This window comes from Lathamus discolor, chromosome 4 (assembly GCF_037157495.1).
Source record: "Lathamus discolor isolate bLatDis1 chromosome 4, bLatDis1.hap1, whole genome shotgun sequence".
NCBI classification, from domain to species: domain Eukaryota; kingdom Metazoa; phylum Chordata; class Aves; order Psittaciformes; family Psittacidae; genus Lathamus; species Lathamus discolor.
In genome coordinates, this window is record NC_088887.1 from 111,361,894 (window position 1) to 111,383,339 (window position 21,446).

Below are 21,446 nucleotides of genomic sequence, written 5' to 3' on the forward strand. Positions count from 1 at the left end.
GATCACATGTGGGACTTGGAGCACAGTATCCAATGGAAGGTACTCAGCAGATCTCCATCACTACAATAAATGAGGGTGAAATGAAGGCACCATATCCACACCTACAGAGAGAAGTTGAGAGAGATGTCATGAGTGGAGCACAAGTCCTGTGAGGAGCAGCTGAGGGAACTGGGGTTTTTCAGCCTGAAGAAAAGGCTGAAGAAAAGGAGGCTCAGAGGGGACCTTACTGTCCTCTACAGCTTCCTGAAAGGAGGTTGCAGTAAGGTGGTGCTGGTCTCTTCTCCCAGATTACAAGCCATAGGGCAAAGGGAAATGGCCTCAAGTTGTGCCAGGGGAATTAGGGAAAATTTCATTACAGAAATGGTTGCCAAGCACTGGAGCAGGCTGCCCAGGGAAGTGGTTGAGTCACCATCCCTGGAAGTGTTTAAAAAACTTGTAGATGTGGCATTTAGGGACATGGTGGACTTCACAATGCTGGGTTAATGGTTGGGCCTGACGCTATTAAAGGTCTTTTCCAACCTAAATGACTTGACGGTTCTATGTTGACACGGTAAAGCAAAGAGAGAAAGCAAACAAGCTATGTTCTTGGTTTGCCAGAAGAATGAAGCAGGTTTAGGGTTTGGATTGGTTTTTTTTCATACTTAGGTCAATGATTCTACCTAAGTAGTGATAAATTTACACTGGTAGGAGTTGATTCTGCTAAGGAACTCCTGCGGCAAGTGACGTACTTCTAGAGAACAACTCCACCTGGAAAACCATTGCTCAGAAAGACTGCACTGCCCTAACAGACTTAAACACACCTTTGAAAATAATGTCAGCCTCCCATCAACGTCCTGCCTGCAGGAACGGAACTGTCACTCAGAAATAGCTTTGTATCCCGTACAAGTAGTTCTAACCTTTGCATATACCAGAAAGCACAAAACACTGCGGGCAGCTGGTGCACTCTGGAAAAAAGAAATGGAGTTGAAATGTAAGAGCAGATTCACATTTAAAAGGCAAGGACAGTCAGAGAAGAAATATTACATTACGGTGAAAGCACCCATCAGGCCATCGACTGGCCCCACATCGCTGTTTGTCTGCTGTTCTGGCACGGCAGGCTGTGATATGCTTCAGTTGAAAGACTACAGCTCATCTTTAAACACAATTTGGAAGACTAAATAGCTCTACATATAACCGTAAGTACTTGAAAATTCAGAACAAGAAAAGAACTGGAAGTCTTTTCTTTTTAGTACTCTGATCATAAGAGACTTTGGGACCTCGAATCAAGCAAATTTCATACAGTGGCATTTTGCAGGAGCAGCACCTGAATTAGACTTAAAACTTTTGCAGGGGAAGACACCAGAACAGCTCACTAAATGAACAGTCTTTTATATTACATTTTTATTTTGCAAGAAAATAAATTATACAACTTAAAAAATAAAATTCAAAAATTAAGCAGTACATCAAAATAGTTCAGCTGGACTGCCATACAGAAACTACCACCATTCAAAATCGTACAGCATTATTATCTTGGTAGTGGCACACATTCAAAATTGGAAATACCATACGTAGATAGATATTACAACTCAGGAACTCAAGTTTGCTCAACACTCCAGACTACATATAGGGTATATGACAGGAGAGCTCTTGTGTGTTGTTTATTTCACAAATACGACCTCAAAGAATTACAAAGATAGCATCCCAGTCATTTAGATGAAAATAGAAAACAGTTGGAGTTGAAGACAGGAAATCTTCCTGTAAAACTATCAAATCTTTTTTGTGTGCCAACTTTATTTCTGAAATTTGCACTTTACAGGACAATGGCTTCCCAATGCAACTAAATGCAGCATGTGAACATTCAGAACATTTGGAATCAATTAAAAAGGTGAAAATGAGAAAGTTACATAGTCTTTTGGAAATGCAATGGCATTACAGTCATAACAAATGAGAGATATGTGAGTAGGAACAGAAGGGAGGGCCACCGACTGTGGAAAGAGAAAATGGAAGACTTCAGAATTGAAACTGAGATCCTCATCAAGTTGGTGGGACAGAGAATGATTTAACAGTATTTCTTAATTAAACCCATTAAAAGTGATTTTTTTCGCTCCTCTCTTCTACACCAGATTTCATTCCATAGCTATTCACGTGGCAGTGTGCATGGCAACATGCTTTTCAGATGCAGCACCTCTTTAAGCTAGGTCTTTGGACATATATATTCATAGCTAAAAATTGCAGCCTTAAAAGTGCGTTGTTGCCATATTGCAAATGAAGAATAGTTCATTTTCATTTAGGTCTGAACTTTGCCCTCCCCAAAAGAAGTTTACCCCAGGTATCTTCCTGTGCCCCAGGTGATACTAGTTTTAAGTGCATATTGGTGAAAGTGACCTGATGAATGACACTAAACTTGATTCTGCATCTTGAACAAATTTGCTGGTGTGAGTCTGAGAGTCAATAAAAAAACCGACATCCATTTCTGGTATAAAGAAAAACAACCATGTCATAGGCACATTACCAGTTCTATTTCTGCGTCCCAGGTGTTGAGAAATGTAGACATTAGGTTGTATTGGTTCATACTTATCCGTTGAGGGAACATGCAGCTCTCTAGCTTTTAGCAACCTGTTGCTTTCTGCACACTCCAGCTCCCTCGACAGCTGTATGAGATGCAGCCTCTTAAACACCCCTCAGATCTAATCAATGGCTTCAAAATTGGCATCATCCCCTTTGCAGCTCTTTCTGCATGACAGTTTCACACCTCTTGTTCTCTGGTTAAGGGCTGGAATTTTTATGTTGAAGAGTGTGCTCAGACTGTCCTGTCTTCCCGCAGTAATCCCAAGCGACCATTTATTACTTCTAAATTACAAAGATTGAAAGTCTTGCAGCAGGGTCTTTTATTAGAGTTTCCTAATGTTCAAACGGTTTTTACTAGTTAACTACACAGAGCACCACTTGCTTTTGATTCTGAACTGCAACACCATAGGGTCAACATAAAAAGATGCAGTAGTTTTAAACAGCATCTACTTTGAGTAACCATAAAAGCATGTAACATTAGCTGTGGGATTTCAATCAGCTGGTACTGGCCAGGTCTCGGTTTCTCTGCATCTCTCATTCTCTCAAACCTGCACTACCAAACCCCTCCTACTCAAATAGATCTCCACGTACACACTGTTCTCGGGCAGTCATACTAGCATTTACATTAGTAGTAGAGTGTGTAGCTTGTTTAAGAGTCCAAACAGCCACCCCTGTGGAGTCTGCTGTCCAGCCACTCTTACTGTACACTTTAATGAAACCATGTGAAAGCAAAACTCCTCTTAACCAACTGGAAGGTTTTCCTTTTTGACTAAAGTTAACTGTATCCTTTTCCCCCTTTCCATTCAAGAAGATGAGACTTTTAGATACTGTACTTGAACTGGTTAATTAAAAAACATTCTGCACACTTGTGATTTACAGAATAATATTCATACAGAACTGAGTAGAGTGCAACTTACCTTTTGTCCCAAGACAGCAACTCTGTTCCAGTGACTCGTGTTATCAGTCCAGTACATGCTGGGACATTTCAGAGGAGCAGAGAGGCAAGGCAGTGCCAAACGACTACTTCAGATGATTGAAAATAGAAGAGGTAACATTAAAACGCTGAAATTCCTGATGCATATTTGGCACTCTCTCTGCATACACTAAACAAGGTATTTTTCCTTGTTTTTTTACCATTTCCATTAGAACTGCATTTCCTACCCTGCCAGTTTCAAAAATAAAAAGCAGAGGGTTTTTCATATAAAGATGTTGACTTCTAAGCAAGAAACCAGCCCAACGGCATTAACCTTGCATGTATATAAAGTTACCAATGAAGAATTAGTCCAGAGATCTTCAAGTGTTACTTTCTTTCTGGGGGAGTTGTGCATCAATTACTCTTTAATGCATTCAGGTATATGTAGTCATACTTAAATATCTGGAATACAAATATTAAATGTACAAGGAAATACACTTAATATTTCTGTTCAGTATAGCAAGCCCACCCATGAAAACTGCTTTTAGAGTGAAGAGAAAAAGTTTTACCTTCCCAAAAAGGATTGTAGCAAATCATCTGTCCAAATCAGGTAACAAATAACGTATATCCACGTGTTTACAGCAAGCAATTTAAAAACAATGATCTCTTGCTTAAGGAAAAATATCACCCATGACTTGGAATTACTTTTATGTCACTTCTGTGTCAATTTTTAAAATCCAGTTACTAGATTGAAGCACTGCTCTAGCCAACAGGGTTTAACTGTAACAAATACATATCAGTTGTGATGCATGTGTTTGTGTCTCTCAAATGTTATTACATAAAAAGGATCAAAGGTAGACAGTACATTATTCTCTTGATCCAGAACACAAAAGTGAAAGTGCTACTTCTAGTCCTAATTGCATTAAAAAAAACCAAAAACAAACCCCAACCCCCCAAAAAAACCAAACCCAAAACAAAACTAATAGCAGTTCCTCAGTGCATGAATATTTGAATAGTTTTTCCTTGTGCAAGTACTGGTCATCTAAAAACCCAAACCTGTATTCTTCCTGGTGGGTGTAAATCAAATCTACTTTAAAAAGTTCACAATGGGCTCTTCATGAATGCAAGTTTCCCACAAAACAGCATGCTGTTAAAAGTGTGCAACATGAAGGGAATGCCATCATGCTAGCTGAATGAGATTGGCAAAATATAGTCCTCTGTAAGGTAAGGCAGGGATTTTAATGCGTAACGAAAGTCAAAACGAGTCCTTCTGCAGCACAACTGGTGCGGCTGTCTGTCCAAGCACCCTTCTGGCTGTGTCCTCAGCATCCCGCAGAGTCCTCCAATTATGCCATATATATGAAGGTGTTGATATCCGACTCATCTCTTCTGATATATTTGTGCTCTATAAGCCACTCAATTTGCTCTTTTATCATTTTCTTCTGTGGCAAGAACATGTTTTTCAATATTTCTACCAGTTCAGTCTGAAGCTGGGCATTAGTAATTTTCTTCCGCATTTTCATTATTTGGATGATAGCCTCCTGGGGGAAGGAACAACAGGAAAAATGAGTAATGCTTTTCAAAATGCCTGGGTGAAGTGACAAAGTGACCACAATATAGAATCATAGAATAGTTAGGGTTGGATAGGACCTTAAGATCATCTAGTTCCAACCCCCTTGCCATGGGCAGGGACACCTCACACTAAACCATCCCACACAAGGCTCTGTCTAACCTGGCCTTGAACACTGCCAGGGAGGTTCCTGGTAAGGCAAGGCAGCAAGGAAATCTGTATTTTTACCATGAGAATCAGACACATGCTGCCTTTCTTAGCCTAAGTAGATACTGATATGCTTTCAAAGAAGTTGATAAAGGAAAAGAAATGAACACTTGCAAGATGCAAGAGATTTAACTGCAGTTTTGACTGCACTTACATCTTATACCTAGAGCGTAAATTACTCTCTAAACCCTAATGTTAATTCACTCTTTGAGTGGAGGTAGCCATTTCCAGCAAGTATGGCCAAGATGTTGAGTCAGGTGGTACAATCCACACAGTGCATGGCCTGGAATCTAATTTGACTGATCAGACCTGCATTTGAAGGTAAGATGAATTTTTGAGACTTCAGTATAGGTAATCTGATGTCTAGGAAAAAAATAAATCATTTTTTTAGAACTGTCAGCTCAAAAGACCTGACTCAAGTACAACCAACCACAGAGAAGGAAGCTGCAGTCTGTATGTCTAAGATGGACTTGTAAAGCCTCCCTCTAAAGAGAGGGCCTCTCAAAAACTCATACTGCTGTTATAAAGTGTGATCCCATCTCTCAGATGACTCTACTCTCTTCGTACAGAGCAATCAGAGATCTCAAGACCAGGAGGACTTCGCTCCTGCTGGTGGCTCAGGTCAGTCAACTTTACCATCTGCAGTTGACATCCACTACCACACACAGCTGTACAGCTTGCTTTGAATCTGCTTTGTCCTTTTTAAAAATGATGCCCTCATACATCAGAACAAGAGGCTGACAACTACAAGTGCACAAACACCCAGGCAAAAATCTGGTATTCACAAAGGCTCTAAGCCAAATGGCAAAGCTAAGTTCCAATGGGATTCAAAAGCATTTGTTCCATACATCAACATTCAAACACGGACAGCATGCAGGAATGATAATACAATGAAAGAAACAGGGTCATTTTATATTCCTCTGGCAGTTTACTTGCCTGTGTTCGTAATATTCTTAGCTGGACTATTCCTTCATTCTCCTCTTCCCGCATTCTCTCTGTGGTAAGTTGCAATCGACCAATCAAGTTTATCTTGCCCCTTTTCTGAACTTTAGCATTTTTTCTGAAAGAGTTGTATTGTATGAAAATGAACAAAAACATACATTTTCAATGAAGGAATTCCTGTCACAGTGAAATTGCAGCAGCAAAAACTGCCATCACACATCAGGTATTTATAGGCTATCGGCATTGCTGCTGTGAGATGGCTGGATCACAGCTCAATGGCAGTGTCTCTGATGATAAAACCTGAACATACCAGTATCAAAAAATCCATCAGCTGAAACTGACAGCACCCAAAGTGGAAAAGTTACCAGGACTGTGTTAAAGGGAAACATTTCAGAGAATTAGATTTAATGATAGAAAACTAGGGTTCTTTGAAGGAAGTTTTTAAAACAAAGTTTAGGAAACTGGACTGGTTAACAGTCCATCAAAAGAACTGTACGTCTAGCAAAAAAAAAGGACCAAACCCCAGCAGTTGTAACAAAGAAAGCTGACAGAATTTCCTGTGGGATCACCCACAAGCTTTCTGTACAGCCTGTCTCTTCTGTCATTCCCTCCCATCATTTCCTAAAGCTCATGATCCTGATGACAGGGACAAACATCACGGCTCTGGGCAAGAAACTGAACCCCAAGAAAGCAGATTTGTCACCCCTTTCTCTCCCCACGGATCCAGAGGTCCAGCTGCTACTGAGAATGAGGCCCAGATTCTATGATTACTAGCAAGGAGGCAGGTCTAATCATAGGCACTGACAGTAAAAAGAGGCAAAAATCAAAGTAAAACATGCTGAATGTAGTATTTACCATTCAGATGTTCTCTCTTTATACTATCGTATGCTCTGAGGGATTTCAAAGCACCAGTAAGAGAGCACTGCAATTCTCACTGAAATAAAGACACTCCCCTAGTGAAATCCACACCAAAAAACCCGGCTTTTGACAGCATAAAATATTATTATGTAGTTTCACTTTTTTTAACATACCATTTTCTTTGGAAACTCATTAGAACAGGAAGATAGCAAAGCCTCCAACTTTGTACCTGATCCCTAAGTGACCCTAAAAGACATTTTATTTCAGAGACAGAATCATAGAAACACGTGTCTGAAGGGGCTGCTGGAGGTCAGCTAGTCCAGCCACTTACTTGAAGCATGACTATTGCCAAAACTAAGCGAGGACAGGGCAGCAAAGCATGTGTCTAGCTGAATCTTGGAAGCTGTCAAGGGCAAAGGTTAACTTAAAGTGAATTCCTCTAGTTATAAAATAGTACATTGTTATTTTATTTTTCAAACATCATCTTACATTAAACTGAACTCCTGGTTCACCGAGAAGAGGGTTCCTTCTGTAAAGTCTTTGGGTGAATTGACTTGAGGTTCATACAATAAAACCTGACGTTTCAGCTTTGGAAATGCTACAAGAGACTACAGAGAAAAGGGAGGGGGAAAGAATGAAAATAAAACACCAGACTTTCCAAATTGAAAAATTACTTTTTAAGAACATAGATCACTGCTGTGCAGATTGTAGTGAGGAAACCACACAGCTTTGTTTGCAGCTGCTAGAGGGCAACATGAAGATAAAACCAGAGAGCAGACACAGTTTACCCAATCTCCTTCTGAAATAGGTTAGTGTAAATTACAATCACAGAAAGCAGCAAAATGCAGGAACTCACAGCTACAGAAGTGGTGTTAAGTCTGAGTTACGTGATTTCTCTCTTTATTCTTGAGCTAAATGATTAAAAGTCTGAGAGAGCAAACACTGAAGTTATTTTAAAGCAACATACATTTATCAGGTGCTGCTGACTTCCCCAAGTTAGACCAGTCCCACTCCACAAACCACAATCAACTGTGTGCTTTAGTCAGCATATGGTCAAAAGGATCTTTTGTTTCCAAAAACTTAAGTTAGATAATACTGGGTAGAGAAAACACATTAATATAAAGGCTGTGTGTGCTCAGCAGCAGTGTGAGGAACCGTTGTCACAACTGATTAATTAGCATGAAAGGCATTCACATTTCAGTTTCAAAGTGTTATCTGACAGTGCTTTAAAAATACTAATCCAGTATTTCATAGTACTGGAAAAAACTCCAAAACCAAGCAGCAATCTGTTTGAAGAGAAAGGGAAATACCCATAAAGTCCTCCTAAGTTCTGCATCAGGGAGTTCAGTTGCCAGTTTAAGATTTTCAAAGCTGATCTTCTCTCTAGGTCTTTGGTTCCATGCAAACAGCACAGCTAGCTGAAATGTTGTTACCTCCAAGTCATATTGGCCAACCTCATTCTTAAATGTTATCTGTGAACAGAAAGACAATTTTACATACAAGCCTTTCTGGATCAAAAGCTTTCTTACTATTATAAATACACAGAAAATACAGTCATTGAGACTGATACACCAAAACCTACACACTTACAATTCCATTAGACATGAGGTGGTGCCAGTGCAGTTTTCTACCACTGTGATTCTTTTTATAGAACTCTTCAACTTCTGGGATGAGATCCTCCAGCTCCGTGGGCAGTGAGACAAACACTTTTTCAGAACTTCGGGACCAGGCGCCAGCATTTAAGATTTTAATATTCACAGAGTCAGCTGTAAGACAACATTGGGTGATGTGAATCTCCAGGTATAACAGACAGACAAAACAAAGTAACTAAATGCATTTCTTTCCTACTCTAAATACAATTATGGAGGACCAAGTTTTCAGAAAGTTGCAGGGTGTCACCTACTTAAACATGAGGGTACTCCATCTATCACTGCTGGCTTTCTGCCAGCAACACTGATTGGAATTTCTGCTGTTTTGGCTTGCCTCTGCAGAGCTCCTTAAGCCTTGAAGCAGCTTTACAGCTGATGCTTGTAAGCACTGCTCAAGGGTTTTCAGCAGTAGCAGGTAAAAACCTGGATGTTCCTCAGCCTCTCTCATCAATGAAATTTAATCTCAGAAATGTGGATTAAGCTCTTCATAGCGTGCATCCAGCTCTCCTGCTGGCAGATAAAGAAGGAGCACAGCATGAAGCACTCATGAAGAATGATGAGGGCATGAAAGAAGGGAGTAGTTCAAGCACTCACCTGGTTGATACTGATTCAAGCCCCTGCTTGGAATTTATTTACAGGAGTAGGGAATCTATCTACAAGATTGTTTATAATGAAAATCCACAATAACTTACTGATAAATGATGATATAGCTCCAGTGTCAACTGTAAGAGAAAGTAGAGTCTACAGACACTTTCTATCTAGGGGCAACAATGCCCTAAAGGCTATGGTCAACCTGTGGTTGATTTAGTTTTAAACTCAATATTCAACAGAATTATTTTTCACTAAGAGAAAGGAAAATTAGCAAATCATGTGAAAACCATACCTGGTAAAGCAAGTTTATTATTTTTGTGCATTTCTTTGAAGGCTTGGTTCAAGTCTTCAGATACTTTGATATCCTGGAACATTCTAGCCAGCTTGTTTACATAGTCAGCTGGCATTCCTACTTCCTGTACAAACAAACAGAACACTAAACTATGACACAGACAACTACGAACAAAAAGCTTTACTTGAAAAATAAACTCAAAGAAAATGAAGAGCGTGAAAGTACACAGGTATCAACAATAGAAATATAAATTCAATGCAGTATAAAGGGCATTTTTTTTTCCCATGGGTCATAGCTAGTTACACCTTCAGGGCATATGATGATTCTTTTAAAGAAATCCAAGTGCTGAAAAACATCTGCATGCATTAAGGAATCAAGGAATTCTGAGATTTGAAGGAATTATGAGGCATGCAAATCATTCTGATTTACATTCAATTTCACAATTAGAACACATCTCCAATTAATTTACACACCTACACAAGTACTCTGCATTTTGCTCATTTGCATACAGAATATATAAAACCTTCAGATAATCAGATGTGAAATATTTTAAAATCTATCACTACCACTATTATGATTAACATTTATTTTAGAAAAGAGCTAAACTTTTGCTTTCAGGAAGTATTGCAATGAAACAGAAGTAGTCCTAAGTAGCCTGCAGTTTAAGACAGAACTCGCCTAAGCAAGAGGGATATCTACAGTTCAAGAGTGGGAATTAGTATCGCAACAAGAGGCACAACCAAAGGAAGATGTCAGGCTACTTACTCTGAGCCATTCCACCATATTCTCCTCAATTTCACTATCAGCTGATATATCTAATATCAGTCGTCTTGTTAAATGAGCTTTGTGATACCGCATGAAAACATCTTTATTCTGTACGTATTTAAGGACCAAAAGCTGTCAAAAAAGTAGATTTTAATATATTTGTGTTATCAATCAGACAAATCTTTGAATGCTGATCTAATGCCACTGTAGATCATCAAGAAGAAAAAGGCTACTTGATGTTGCCTTAAGAGCAACTGTGTTAATACTATGCAGAGACATCAGCTATGAATCTCTCACCACACCTCCAATTTCTTCATTTGCCAACCATCAAGAGCCTTCTCTTAAATCAGAAAAGACATTGACATTGGTATGTAAAAGTCTCCTGTATTATTTTCTAGACTAGTATTAGTTACTGTAATACATGACAGTCTGATATAGGCATTAATTTAGCATATTCAGTTTGTGAACTGAAGAGACATGAAACACTGCCTGCATTACAGCTTTTAAACACACATATGCTAGATGACATAATAATCTCTTTCCCCTGTTATTACACCTTGCATAACTGTTTTTGAAGATCAAGGCCTCCACCCATACAATGAAATGACCCAAATCCATTCTTCAGAATAATCAAGAAGTAAAAAGCAAAAACATACCACTTCTTTAAGCTTTGCTTCAATTTCTTCAGAGGTTAGTTTTTTGCTTAGTGGTGTTTTTCTTAGCAACATGTCACAGTAATTAGCAAGAAGCTCAGGGCATTTGGATTCAGGCTGTGTTTTCAATCCAACACTAAATAAAAAAAGAACAACATATCTTCAAAACGTATAAAATCTCGCTATTCCAGAGTAGTCACACTGCTAACAAGACAGACCGCTCCTTCCTGATCACTTTGGCAAGGATCCTGGTGGTGAATTCATATCCTTGTTAAATTAATGAAAAATTAGGGAAAAATCCCTTTTCTTCTTGAAAGAATAAATTCTACCAAACATTTTCAGACAACTTTTAATTTTAGAACTCTTAACAATGAGGGATTACATTGAAACTACAGTTTGAAACAACTAAACATTGCATGGAAGTAAATGTTCCAGTAAAGGATTAAAGAATGCTGCACTGAAATGCTTCCATTATCCTGTCAGTATGCTCCACTCCTGCACTGCATTTCACAGACTGCAAAGTGCAACACATCTAATCACACAGTAACAGGATAAAATTGTTTTAGAACAGGTATAAAAGCAGACTGGCAGCTTGGAAATTAAAAGCAGGTTAAACAAGAAGATGCTACAGGAGACAGACTTGTTCCTCAAAACGCATGCAAGCACAAGGTCGTGTTCTGCACCTGTGTCTAGACTGGTGAATAAAACAGTGCCAAGGACAAATCTCTATTTCTAGAGTCAGATGTCACCAACTACACTGCTACTCTCAAGGACCCAAACCAAAGTCAGCAAGTAAGATTGTAGGCAAGTTGCAGGGATTCTCAGGAATCGGTGTTCTTGCTCATTCTCTCACCCTCCCATCAACTAGCGTAGACAGTACTATTATCTCTTCAGACAACTTGTCCTTTTTAATTCATGAAGCAGCTTGCAGGCTAGTGACTTCTGCCCTCCTAAATACCATTTGGAGTAAAAGCAGATCACTGGTATTTTGGTTAATACAAGCCAGAACCCTCATTTAAGCAATGTGCTCCCAGAGATTTCAGAACAAATCAGACTATACATATAAGCAACCCCAAACACCTAAATATATACAAATTCTTACCCAAGTGGCACACCACATGTTAAATGTTAATGATCAAATAACTGTCTGCTATGTTCTCTTGGCTGAGTTAGCATAGTGGCCACAGTAAGCATGGTTTTCCTTTTTGAGTCTAACGAGCCCGCTTAATCTACTGCAAATCGTTTAAACTAACCTGGTTAATCCTGCATTGAAGCAAAAATGTAACACCCAGCCAGGCCAGACTCACAGCTGATGGAAGAGGAGGAAGGAAACAGGTTCTGGAGAGTTACAGCTTAATCAGCTACAGTTATTCCCATAAAGATTACTGCCTCTATTTTCCCTCGGACTTCTACTGAAGTTGCAGCAGTTATACAGCTCAGGTTTTCGGAATTCATAACTTGGGAAGGTACTGTTCAATTAAGCTAACAAGCTGACTTACTACTCTACTATAAAAGAATAGATCACCAATTACTGCAAATAAACTTGAGTTTAAACAGGCTGCTATTCACTGATCCACTGCTGTGTGAAGAGTCTTACCAGAGGTTGATAAGGAGTCTGAAAATCCATAACATAAAAACCACAAAGCACTTTTAAACACAGTATTACTTTTTGAAGGCATTTTAAGAGAAGCTCAAACTTTCAACAACTTTAAAATCTCAATTCAATTGAAATTTGTATGTCTTACCCCTTCTGCTTCAATGGCAATTCAAGTTTAAATATTGTAGCATCATTCACAACCGCTTTGTATGCCTGAAAAGTAATTACAGCTTATTAGTGCTTCACTCAATTTCTCTCTTAAATATATGAATCGCAAAGGTTTTATATCTTTTTTAGATTACTATGACATTTTTTTATTAAATTAGCTCAAAGTTTGCAGATTTGATTTTCAACATGAAACTACACCCAAACATGCAGTAAGCGCTAAACATAAACATATTGCTGAATCCGACATTAAAGTGCTCAACATAAAGATCATCTGCTGTGCTCTACGACATTACAAAGCTCAACACAAATGCAACTTTATGCATGACTACAGCACAAATTAAAAGCTAATCAGTTTGAAGCAAGTTCCTTTAGTATTTTCAGCTACGTGCTTCCTTGAGTAAGAGCAGCTTCTAGATTTAACAGTGAATGGGCACACAGATTTCAGAGACATCATAATATGAATGACAGCAATTCTTAAACTGAAAACAAATGAGCAGCAGAAACACATACCTTATCTCTAGCAGTTAGAAACCTTGGATCGTCTTGAAAAGCTTCTTTAACCAACTTACTAAATCGATTAAATAGTGTGAGCAATTGTTCTACGTATTTCTCAGAATCCTAGAGTGGCAAAAATCAAATTAAAAAAACAAGCTCTAGAGAATTCAGGGTGAGCTTTCATATAATGCCTTAATCTGTACCAATGCAGTATCCTCAGGCCTGCGTACTACAAATGAGCATTTTATCTTAGTTTTTTGTACTGAAGGGCTTTACAGCATCTTAATGTCAACACAGACTTTCAGGATAGTATTCCAACATACAAACATATATAGAGAGATAAAAAGTATGTAACTTTCAAATATTTTGTAATGACTTCTAAAATACAGCATGTTTTCAATGACCAATAAAAGGCACATCCTAATTGCTGTACATACTCAGGCCCCCTAGACCCAGACAAAAAGATGATAAAAAGCTGAAAAAGAACAGTGTGGGAAAAAATGTCTAATATCCACACTGAATGACCCCTCAAAGATTGAAAGCAAATTGCAAATTTCATCAGCAAGTTAGAATGCTTTTAATTAAGATGCTGACATGATCCTACTATGTAAATATCCCACGCACTTCATTTATAACCTTTTCTATACTACAAATTTGATTCATGTTTTAAAGCTACAACTGAGAACAAAAGGAATAAAAAATGATTCTTAGGATATCTAAAACTTTCAGGGGGTCAAAATTTGAAGTTTAAACATAAAATCTTAAAAAATATTTCAATTCACATTATGTCCCCAAAATAGAGAATATTTAACTTCTGAAATGTTGGTTTTTCATTGTTATTTTGTTAAAACCCAATACACTTACAGTAGTAATAGTTTCAGCAGCTGCTACCATATCTGCAAGTCCAGCACTAACAATATGTTCTTCCAAGTCTTTTAGCATAGGTTCTATGCCATTCGGAACTTTATCCATCAGTGAAAACATTAAATGCAACTCTGAAAGATACAAATACTGATAAAGCCACCAGTCAAAGACCTGTATAAAAACCAAACATACTGAATTTCTGCAAGCATCTCCCAAGCAGAACACTGAATATGTACACAAGAGATAATCCAATTTATCCCTTAAAAGGAAAGATGTTTTGAACAGTGTTCTAAGTCTGGTCCCACAAGGAAATTCTCCTGAAGGCAAAAAGAGGTATTTATTACAACATAATACTTGCTTATGCATGCATCATCATAAGCTTGAATAAAACCCACTAAAGTCAATCGCAATTTGGACTTAGTCCAGGTTCTCAGTATAACTGCCTTAAAATCCCTGGCAAAATGGAAGTCTCTCAGTTGGAAGCCTACAGGAGTGTATGAATTCCAGAAGAGGGCCACAAGGATGATCAGGGGACTGGAGCACCTCCTGTATGAAGACAGGCTGAGAAAGCTGGGGCTGTTCAGCCTGGAGAAGAGAAGGCTGTGTGGAGACCTCATAGCAGCCTTCTGGTATTTGAAGGGGGCCTATAGGGATGCTGGGGAGGGACTCTTCATTAGGGACTGTAGGGACAAGAAAAGGAGTAACGGGTTAAAACTTAAACAGGGGAAGTTTAGATGAAATATAAGGAGGAAATTCTTTCCTGTTAGGGTGGTGAGGCACTGGAATGGGTTGCCCAGGGAGGCGAACACTCCATCCCTGGCAGTGTTCAAGGCCAGGTTGGACGAAGCCTTGGGTGAGATGGTTTAGCGCGAGGTGTCCCTGCCCATGGCAGGGGGGTTGGAACTAGATGATCTTAAGGTCTTTTCCAACCCTAACTATTCTATGATTCTATGATTCTTTCTAAGAAAATTGTATGGATTCAAATTATTTTTGATTTTTTTTTTAATTAAAGGCCAGCAGAGCTGTCTTTCATATCTTCCAATGCCATCTACAACCTTTTGTTTTAATTAAAAGCATGCCAAATTCTAAAGTAACCAAAACTAAGGTAAACAGCATTTCCTCCTTTCTGTTTTCCAAAAGAGTTTATTTAGTTTTCTGAAAGTTACCAGTTCAAAAACTTTAAAAACTGGTTTATTTGTCTGCCTTTTGTGGAGGTATTTCAAGACTGCTAAAGTACCCTTTCAAAAGTACTGAAACATTAATAAGCATCTCGTAAAAGCTTTCTACAAAGGAACACCTGGATTAAGGTCACCGGATTGTTTTAGAAAGACCACAGACATTTGAGCTAAACACAGCAAAGGACTCTTAATGAAGTAGAACAAACCCATCATGGGCTTTGATTTTTCTTATAGAAAAAAAAGAAACTGATAGATTCCCTTAGATTCTCAATGCTGTTATCTACTGTGAAATGAGACAAAAGCCAGAGGCCCCATCTGTTTTATCCTCCACCATACTTTTCTCAGCAACCCCACTGAAGAATAAATAGATGTTACCAACTTCTGTATCCCAACAACTGTTGCAGGAATCAAACAGAAAAGCAATGCACACAGAAGAAGAGGAAAAAAAAAAATATCTATTGTACGTTTATCTAAACGTATATAATATAACAATGCAAATTTAAGAATGGAAACTGCAAAAAACCCTCAATAAAAAGTTTCAATTCTACTAAAGACCACACAAAATGGCCTAGAAGTGTGACTCACTACTCCCTCAGCAAGTTCTCTGCAGTTGACCTGCTGGAGGTATGCCAGCCAGGGGGACCTTGACACACTCGATAGGTAGGCCAGTGAAAATTCTCATGAAGTTCAACAGGGCCAAGTGCAAGGTCCAGCACCTGGGCCAGGCCAATCCCCAGCACAGATACAGGCCAGGTGGAGAATGCATTGAGAGCAGCCCTGAGGAGAAGGACCTGGGGGTACAGGTTGACAAGAAGCTCAACGTGACCCAGTAGTGTGCACTTGCAGCCCAGAAACCAACCATAACCTGGGCTGCATCAAAAGGAGCGTGACCAGCAGGTTGAGAGAGGTGATTCTCCCCCTCTACTCTGCTCTCTTGAGACCCTTCCTGCAGTACTGTTTTCAGCTGTGGAACCCCCAGTGTAAGAAGGATGTCAACCTGCTGGAGGGAATCCAGATGGGGTCACGAAGATGGCTTGTTCAGCCTGGAGAAAAGATAAGGCTCCAGCGAGACCTTAGAGCAGCTCCCAGTGCCTAAACGGGCCTACAAGAAATCTGGAGATAGACTGTTTTAAAAGGTCCTGCAGTGACAGGACAAGGGGGAATGGCTTTAAGCTGACAGAGGGAGACTGAGATATCGAGAAGAAATTCTTTATTGTGAGGGTGGTAAGACACTGACACAGGTTGCCCAGAGAAGCTGTGGCTGCCCCATCCCTGGCAGTGTTCAAGGCCAGGCTGGACAGAGCTTTGCGCAACCGTGTCTGGTAGAAGGTGTCCCTGCCCATGGCAGGGAGTTGGAACTAGATGATCTTTAGGCCCCTTCCAACCCAAACCGCTCTATGTTTCTGAGATTTCAGGAACCAGACAAAAAATGGTGACAGAGATATTCTCAGTGCAATTTAAAAGTACCATAAATGATGGCAGCACCGTTTTCCACAGGATAAGTCCAAAAATCTCACTCAATGTTTACAGAATCTTTCCACATGTACTTAAAAAAGGGTGAGAAGGAGAAAGAGATGGTGGGGAAAAAAAAAAAAAAAAGGAACACAATAATATATTAAAGGGTTCTACATCTGTTTCTGTAAACCAGCAATGGCACAAATAATTCACAAAAAAAAAAAATATTCAGTGGTTTCTCCTAATAAACAGTGGCAAAGGAAGACTTTAGGTGCCTCCCTAAAAGTGTCAGAACCCAATAACCCAGATTCTTCAAAGACAGTTTTCACAGTAACAAAAGCAAAACGAAGCTTTCACTGGAACTTCTTTCAGAAAACACGACACTGAGAATAAAGAAATACATCTTGTTGTTGTTGGGGCACTTCAGAATTTCTGTTTTCATTTTGTATTCAAAAAAGCCAAATGTACTTTTTATTTCTGTCATGAAGTATTTAAAGGATAAAATTTAGGCCTCCCATCCCCAATACTATAAACCAACAAAAATGCACTAAGCCAGTTCTGAAGAGTGTTTGCAAGTTATGATATCTTCAATAGTTTTTAGCTGGAAAACATGATGCCTTTCTTCCTTTGCATGGCATGAAAATTTTAAGTACTTAATATTTAAGAACATTTTAAAGCAGTACCCAGCTTATAACAAAAAAAAAAAAAAAAACAAAAACCAGTCTTTTTTTGACAGATGCTGTTTAATAAAAAAAACGGTCATGAAGTTCTTTGGGATATGAGGTAACAGCCTCAAACTGCACCAGGGGAGATTTAGATTGGATATTAGGAAAAAAAAATGCTTCCCAGAGAGGGTGTTCAGGCATTGGAACAGGCTGCCCAGGGCACTGGCGAAACCACTGTCCCTGGAAGTGTTCAAAAACTCTGTAGATGAGGCCCTCAGCAACATAAGTTAGTGGTGGCCTTGGCAGTCCTGGGGTAGTGGTTGGACTTGATCTTAAAGGTCTTTTCCCACCTGGTTGATATAATAGTGAAGAATAGCAGAGGATACTATTAGATATACGTATTCACATGTACATCTCCATCCTCTAAATAATTTTTTCATCATCTGCACCTGCATCCTCTATTAAAACATTTTAAAGAGCATGGGTAGGTCTAGGAAAATACAAAAAGGTTTGAAATTGATGCTTGAGCTCTTATATGCTAAAGAGAAGTATTTTGCAACTGAGCAGTATCATGGGGCAGACATACCCACAAAGAAAGAGAGGACTCTGAATATTTCACCAAGTTCCTAAAGACAGATGCTTTGGATGCTACAGAGATGAACCTTTCTAAAGTTCTGCATTTCAATAAGCCTCCTGTATTCTCCCAAAGGCTGTAACATACACTCATAAGAAGTTTGGTGGCTTTCTAGATTTAGCTCTGGACTATAGCCAGAAATCACGCTGCTAGATGAACAGATCAGTAGGACATAGTTTTGAGGTCAAATATTTTCTGAAATGCTAGCATTTAGAAGTATTTTCTACACTGTTTTGAGTGATAAAACAGTTGTCACATTTACATAGAAATGAAAACTTCATATAGACATTAGTAAATATTCCCTGGCTGCAAGATATTGAAAAAAAGAGGAAAAAGAAAATAGCCCCAAAACCTGTGATTTCAGCTTTTTCTGTTTGTTTATAGTTTCCCTACTTAAATTATGACAATTTAATGATTTATCTAGTTTAGTTTATCATGCAGGACCAACACAATGCTTCTGAATCACACTAACCTCTCAGTTATGGAAGTGGAGTTAAAAAAACCTTGAAACTTGCCAAGGCAAGTTTTCTAATACTCGCAGTGACATATTGGCTATAAAACCAGGTTAAAAACTTGCAGAGTTTTTGTTCATTGACCTATTGGTCCTGCACAAATAATCAGAATAAGAAAGTTTTCTCCTTGCTTTTCAGGCAAACAGCTTCGCAAACAGATGCTTCACTTTTTTCAAGGAAGGGGCATAGCGGGGGTGGAATGAAGGGGCAGTGTTTGTATCTGAACTATTCAAATAGAAAATAAGACATATGCAACATTTAACAGAGCTGTTCAACATGAGGAAAATGGAAAATAAGCTGTAAGAAAACTAAAGGAAACAACATAAAATACTCTTTTCTTTCAAGTAAGATGAGAACTATCCAGTCATTCAAATCAGGGTGCTGTACATACAGATTTCAGAAGTGATATAAATTGCCCACATGCAGTAATATTTTGTCTACGTAACGCTGTCACCATCTATTTAAAACAGTAACTTGATACATCTACAAACAAATCTATTTTTACACAGTGGATGCTGAGTTCATCCTGCACTGGTCTTGAAGCTTCACTTACTTTCTGTTTCATTTCGTTTGATCATGCCTTGGCATTCAGCTAAAATAGTCTCTTTAAAAGATGTCACCAGGGCATTGACGCAGCACTCCATTAGCTGAAACACATTAAACACAGAATTAGCTCCATTAGCCATCTGACCACCAAAGTCTGATCTGTCTGAAGTTTGCCATGACACACAATCTAGCCTGCTCCCAACAACTGTGTCCTATAAAATAACTCATTCATTCACTGATTCATAAAAGTCTGTGTACTTTGATTAAAATCTATATGGGAAACCATATTTCTTCAACACATATAAGTTAGTAAATATGGTAAACTCCCTCCAAAACCACTAATGAGTTTAATATTTCTGTTGCTTCTTTTCTCTCAAGGGAGCCACCACTTTCGGAACACCAACTACCCTACTTAGTTTCCAAATATATATCCAAGAGCTAAGAATAGTTCTCATTCCAGCATACCCTATTTGGACCAGGCTGGTTTGCTTGAACAAGACACTATGGCTAGACCTAGAACAGAAACTGCTTGTACAGGTCAGGACCATGTCTCTTTTGTCAGCCTCTTAATATGGGTTACAATTTATAGCTGTTCAAAATGAATGATCTATAACAACAAAAGACACAGAATACATTTTGATCCACTGAAAAAGAACCTCCACCAAAAACCAAACAAACCCCCCTGATTTAAAGTGTATTTAAAATAACCTGTTTCCTGAACTAATTTCAACACACACTATTATGAACGATTCATTGCAGTTGAATCTTCCTCCAGAATCTGAGCTGTGTAAAATATTGCTCAAGGGGGAAAGGAAAAAAAGAAAAAGCATCTTTTATATTAAATGGACATATTCCAGCCCAAGAGGAAAGCTACAGAAGTTTTAATGAAACTTTTGATTATTGCTCCTTTTGAATGCAATGAACAATAACTCTTTCGTGTTTTCTAAATCAGCACTGAGAAACCCTTTACCTAATAGATTAGACAACTTATTTTCAAATATTCTCATCCACTGACAAGTGTAGGAAGAAAAATAAAACCAAACCTGATTCAAAATGAAAGACTAAAAATCAACCTAACTAAACCCCTGCCTTTCAATTTAACTTTTGATCCACATTTACTATTAAAGTATCTGCAGAAATTATAAATTGCCAGATTGGAAAGGAATACAGATTTTTGCAGGAAAACACAGTGGATTCTTAGAAAACATAAAATCAGTTTCATCTCAATCTACTGCTACAAGTAATACTTTTACACACAAAAGTAAAACCTGCAATGTAGCAATACTACATGAACACAAAATACAAAGTTTCAGCATATCACACTTACTGCTTCTACTGAGTTACATTCACGCCTTGTTTCTAAGTATCGTAGAGCTCTTTTCTCTTCTTCTTTTAGTTTTGCATCTGCCTGTGCAAAAGTAGAACAGCAATCATTTTAAGTACTAACACTTCCAGAATAAAGTTACAACAGAAGTTTTACTTACATATTTCATATAATTCTGTACACCATTTTGCTGCAAATAAGAAGGAGCCTGTGTTCTATAAAATCTCTCTGTTGAATCCAAATATGCCTTTTCAAAGTTATCCCGATATATCTGAAGCTTATCTTCGGGATTGGAACAAAGGTTAACTGCAAAGAGAAAGTCCAAACTTACTTTCAAGTCTTGGAAACTTAAGTGGCTAATAATAAGCAAATCTCTCTCGTTAAGGTGCATCTTGTATTAAAAGGCTGCATTGAACAATTTGAAGTACCCTCTAAATGTACTCTGACCCCTAAAGGTAACCAAAATTGTCCAGTCCTTGCTCTAAAAATACTTATATTAATGATAAGGAACTGAAGAGAACTTCATACTTATTGCCAGCATTAGAGACATTCAAACATGGTAACCAGAAATACACATACAACTGCAAAATAGGAAAGAAAAAAAGAAACCAATAAGGGCAGCTCAGCATAATGCCTAGTGAAGTGAGAACTGTCCGCTTGACTGAGCCAACAGCTTTTCTCAGACACTGTTCCTAGACTCCCAGTGTCTCAGGGTTTTTTTCCCTCTTTTACCAGAATGTTGACAGCGAGCCTTCTGCAGTGCTACGAACTATTCAGGAAAAAGTTTCCCCACTCCTCCTAACTGTTACAGATGCATAAATAAATAAAGACTTTAAATGGAATATGCTTAAAAAAATAGAATTGGACACTATAAAACCATATGAGAGAGTACTAGCCACAAGTTTAATTCAACAGGCTGCAGAGTGATATAGAAGCACCAGGCAATGGTGAAACGTCACAGAAATTTCAGATACACAGACTTGTTTTTCAAAGAAGAAAGTCATAGATGCAGCCTGTTTAG

At 38.5% G+C, this 21,446-nt stretch overlaps 1 protein-coding gene across 2 annotated transcripts in view; it reads right to left on the reverse strand.

The window, feature by feature from the left end:
- Positions 1-1,362: 1,362 nt before the first annotated feature.
- The window catches only part of CUL5 (cullin 5), a 32,964-nt gene continuing 12,880 nt past the window's right edge, over positions 1,363-21,446 (reverse strand). The window contains exons 6-20 of one of the 2 annotated variants that reach the window (XR_010612468.1): positions 20,586-20,731; positions 20,429-20,509; positions 19,109-19,202; positions 14,112-14,242; positions 13,263-13,370; positions 12,733-12,797; positions 10,991-11,123; positions 10,335-10,466; positions 9,570-9,693; positions 8,628-8,803; positions 8,348-8,509; positions 7,527-7,645; positions 6,174-6,297; positions 3,465-5,001; positions 1,363-1,964 (exon numbers count right to left, since the gene is read on the reverse strand). Coding sequence is in view for 1 of the 2 variants with exons in the window: in XM_065678651.1 (XP_065534723.1) it covers positions 4,807-5,001; positions 6,174-6,297; positions 7,527-7,645; positions 8,348-8,509; positions 8,628-8,803; positions 9,570-9,693; positions 10,335-10,466; positions 10,991-11,123; positions 12,733-12,797; positions 13,263-13,370; positions 14,112-14,242; positions 19,109-19,202; positions 20,429-20,509; positions 20,586-20,731 (1,790 nt within the window). In the remaining variant the exon portion in view is untranslated. Of the gene's footprint in view, positions 5,002-6,173; positions 6,298-7,526; positions 7,646-8,347; positions 8,510-8,627; positions 8,804-9,569; positions 9,694-10,334; positions 10,467-10,990; positions 11,124-12,732; positions 12,798-13,262; positions 13,371-14,111; positions 14,243-19,108; positions 19,203-20,428; positions 20,510-20,585; positions 20,732-21,446 lie in introns of both variants that reach the window. The other variant, XM_065678651.1, reaches the window with a different exon arrangement.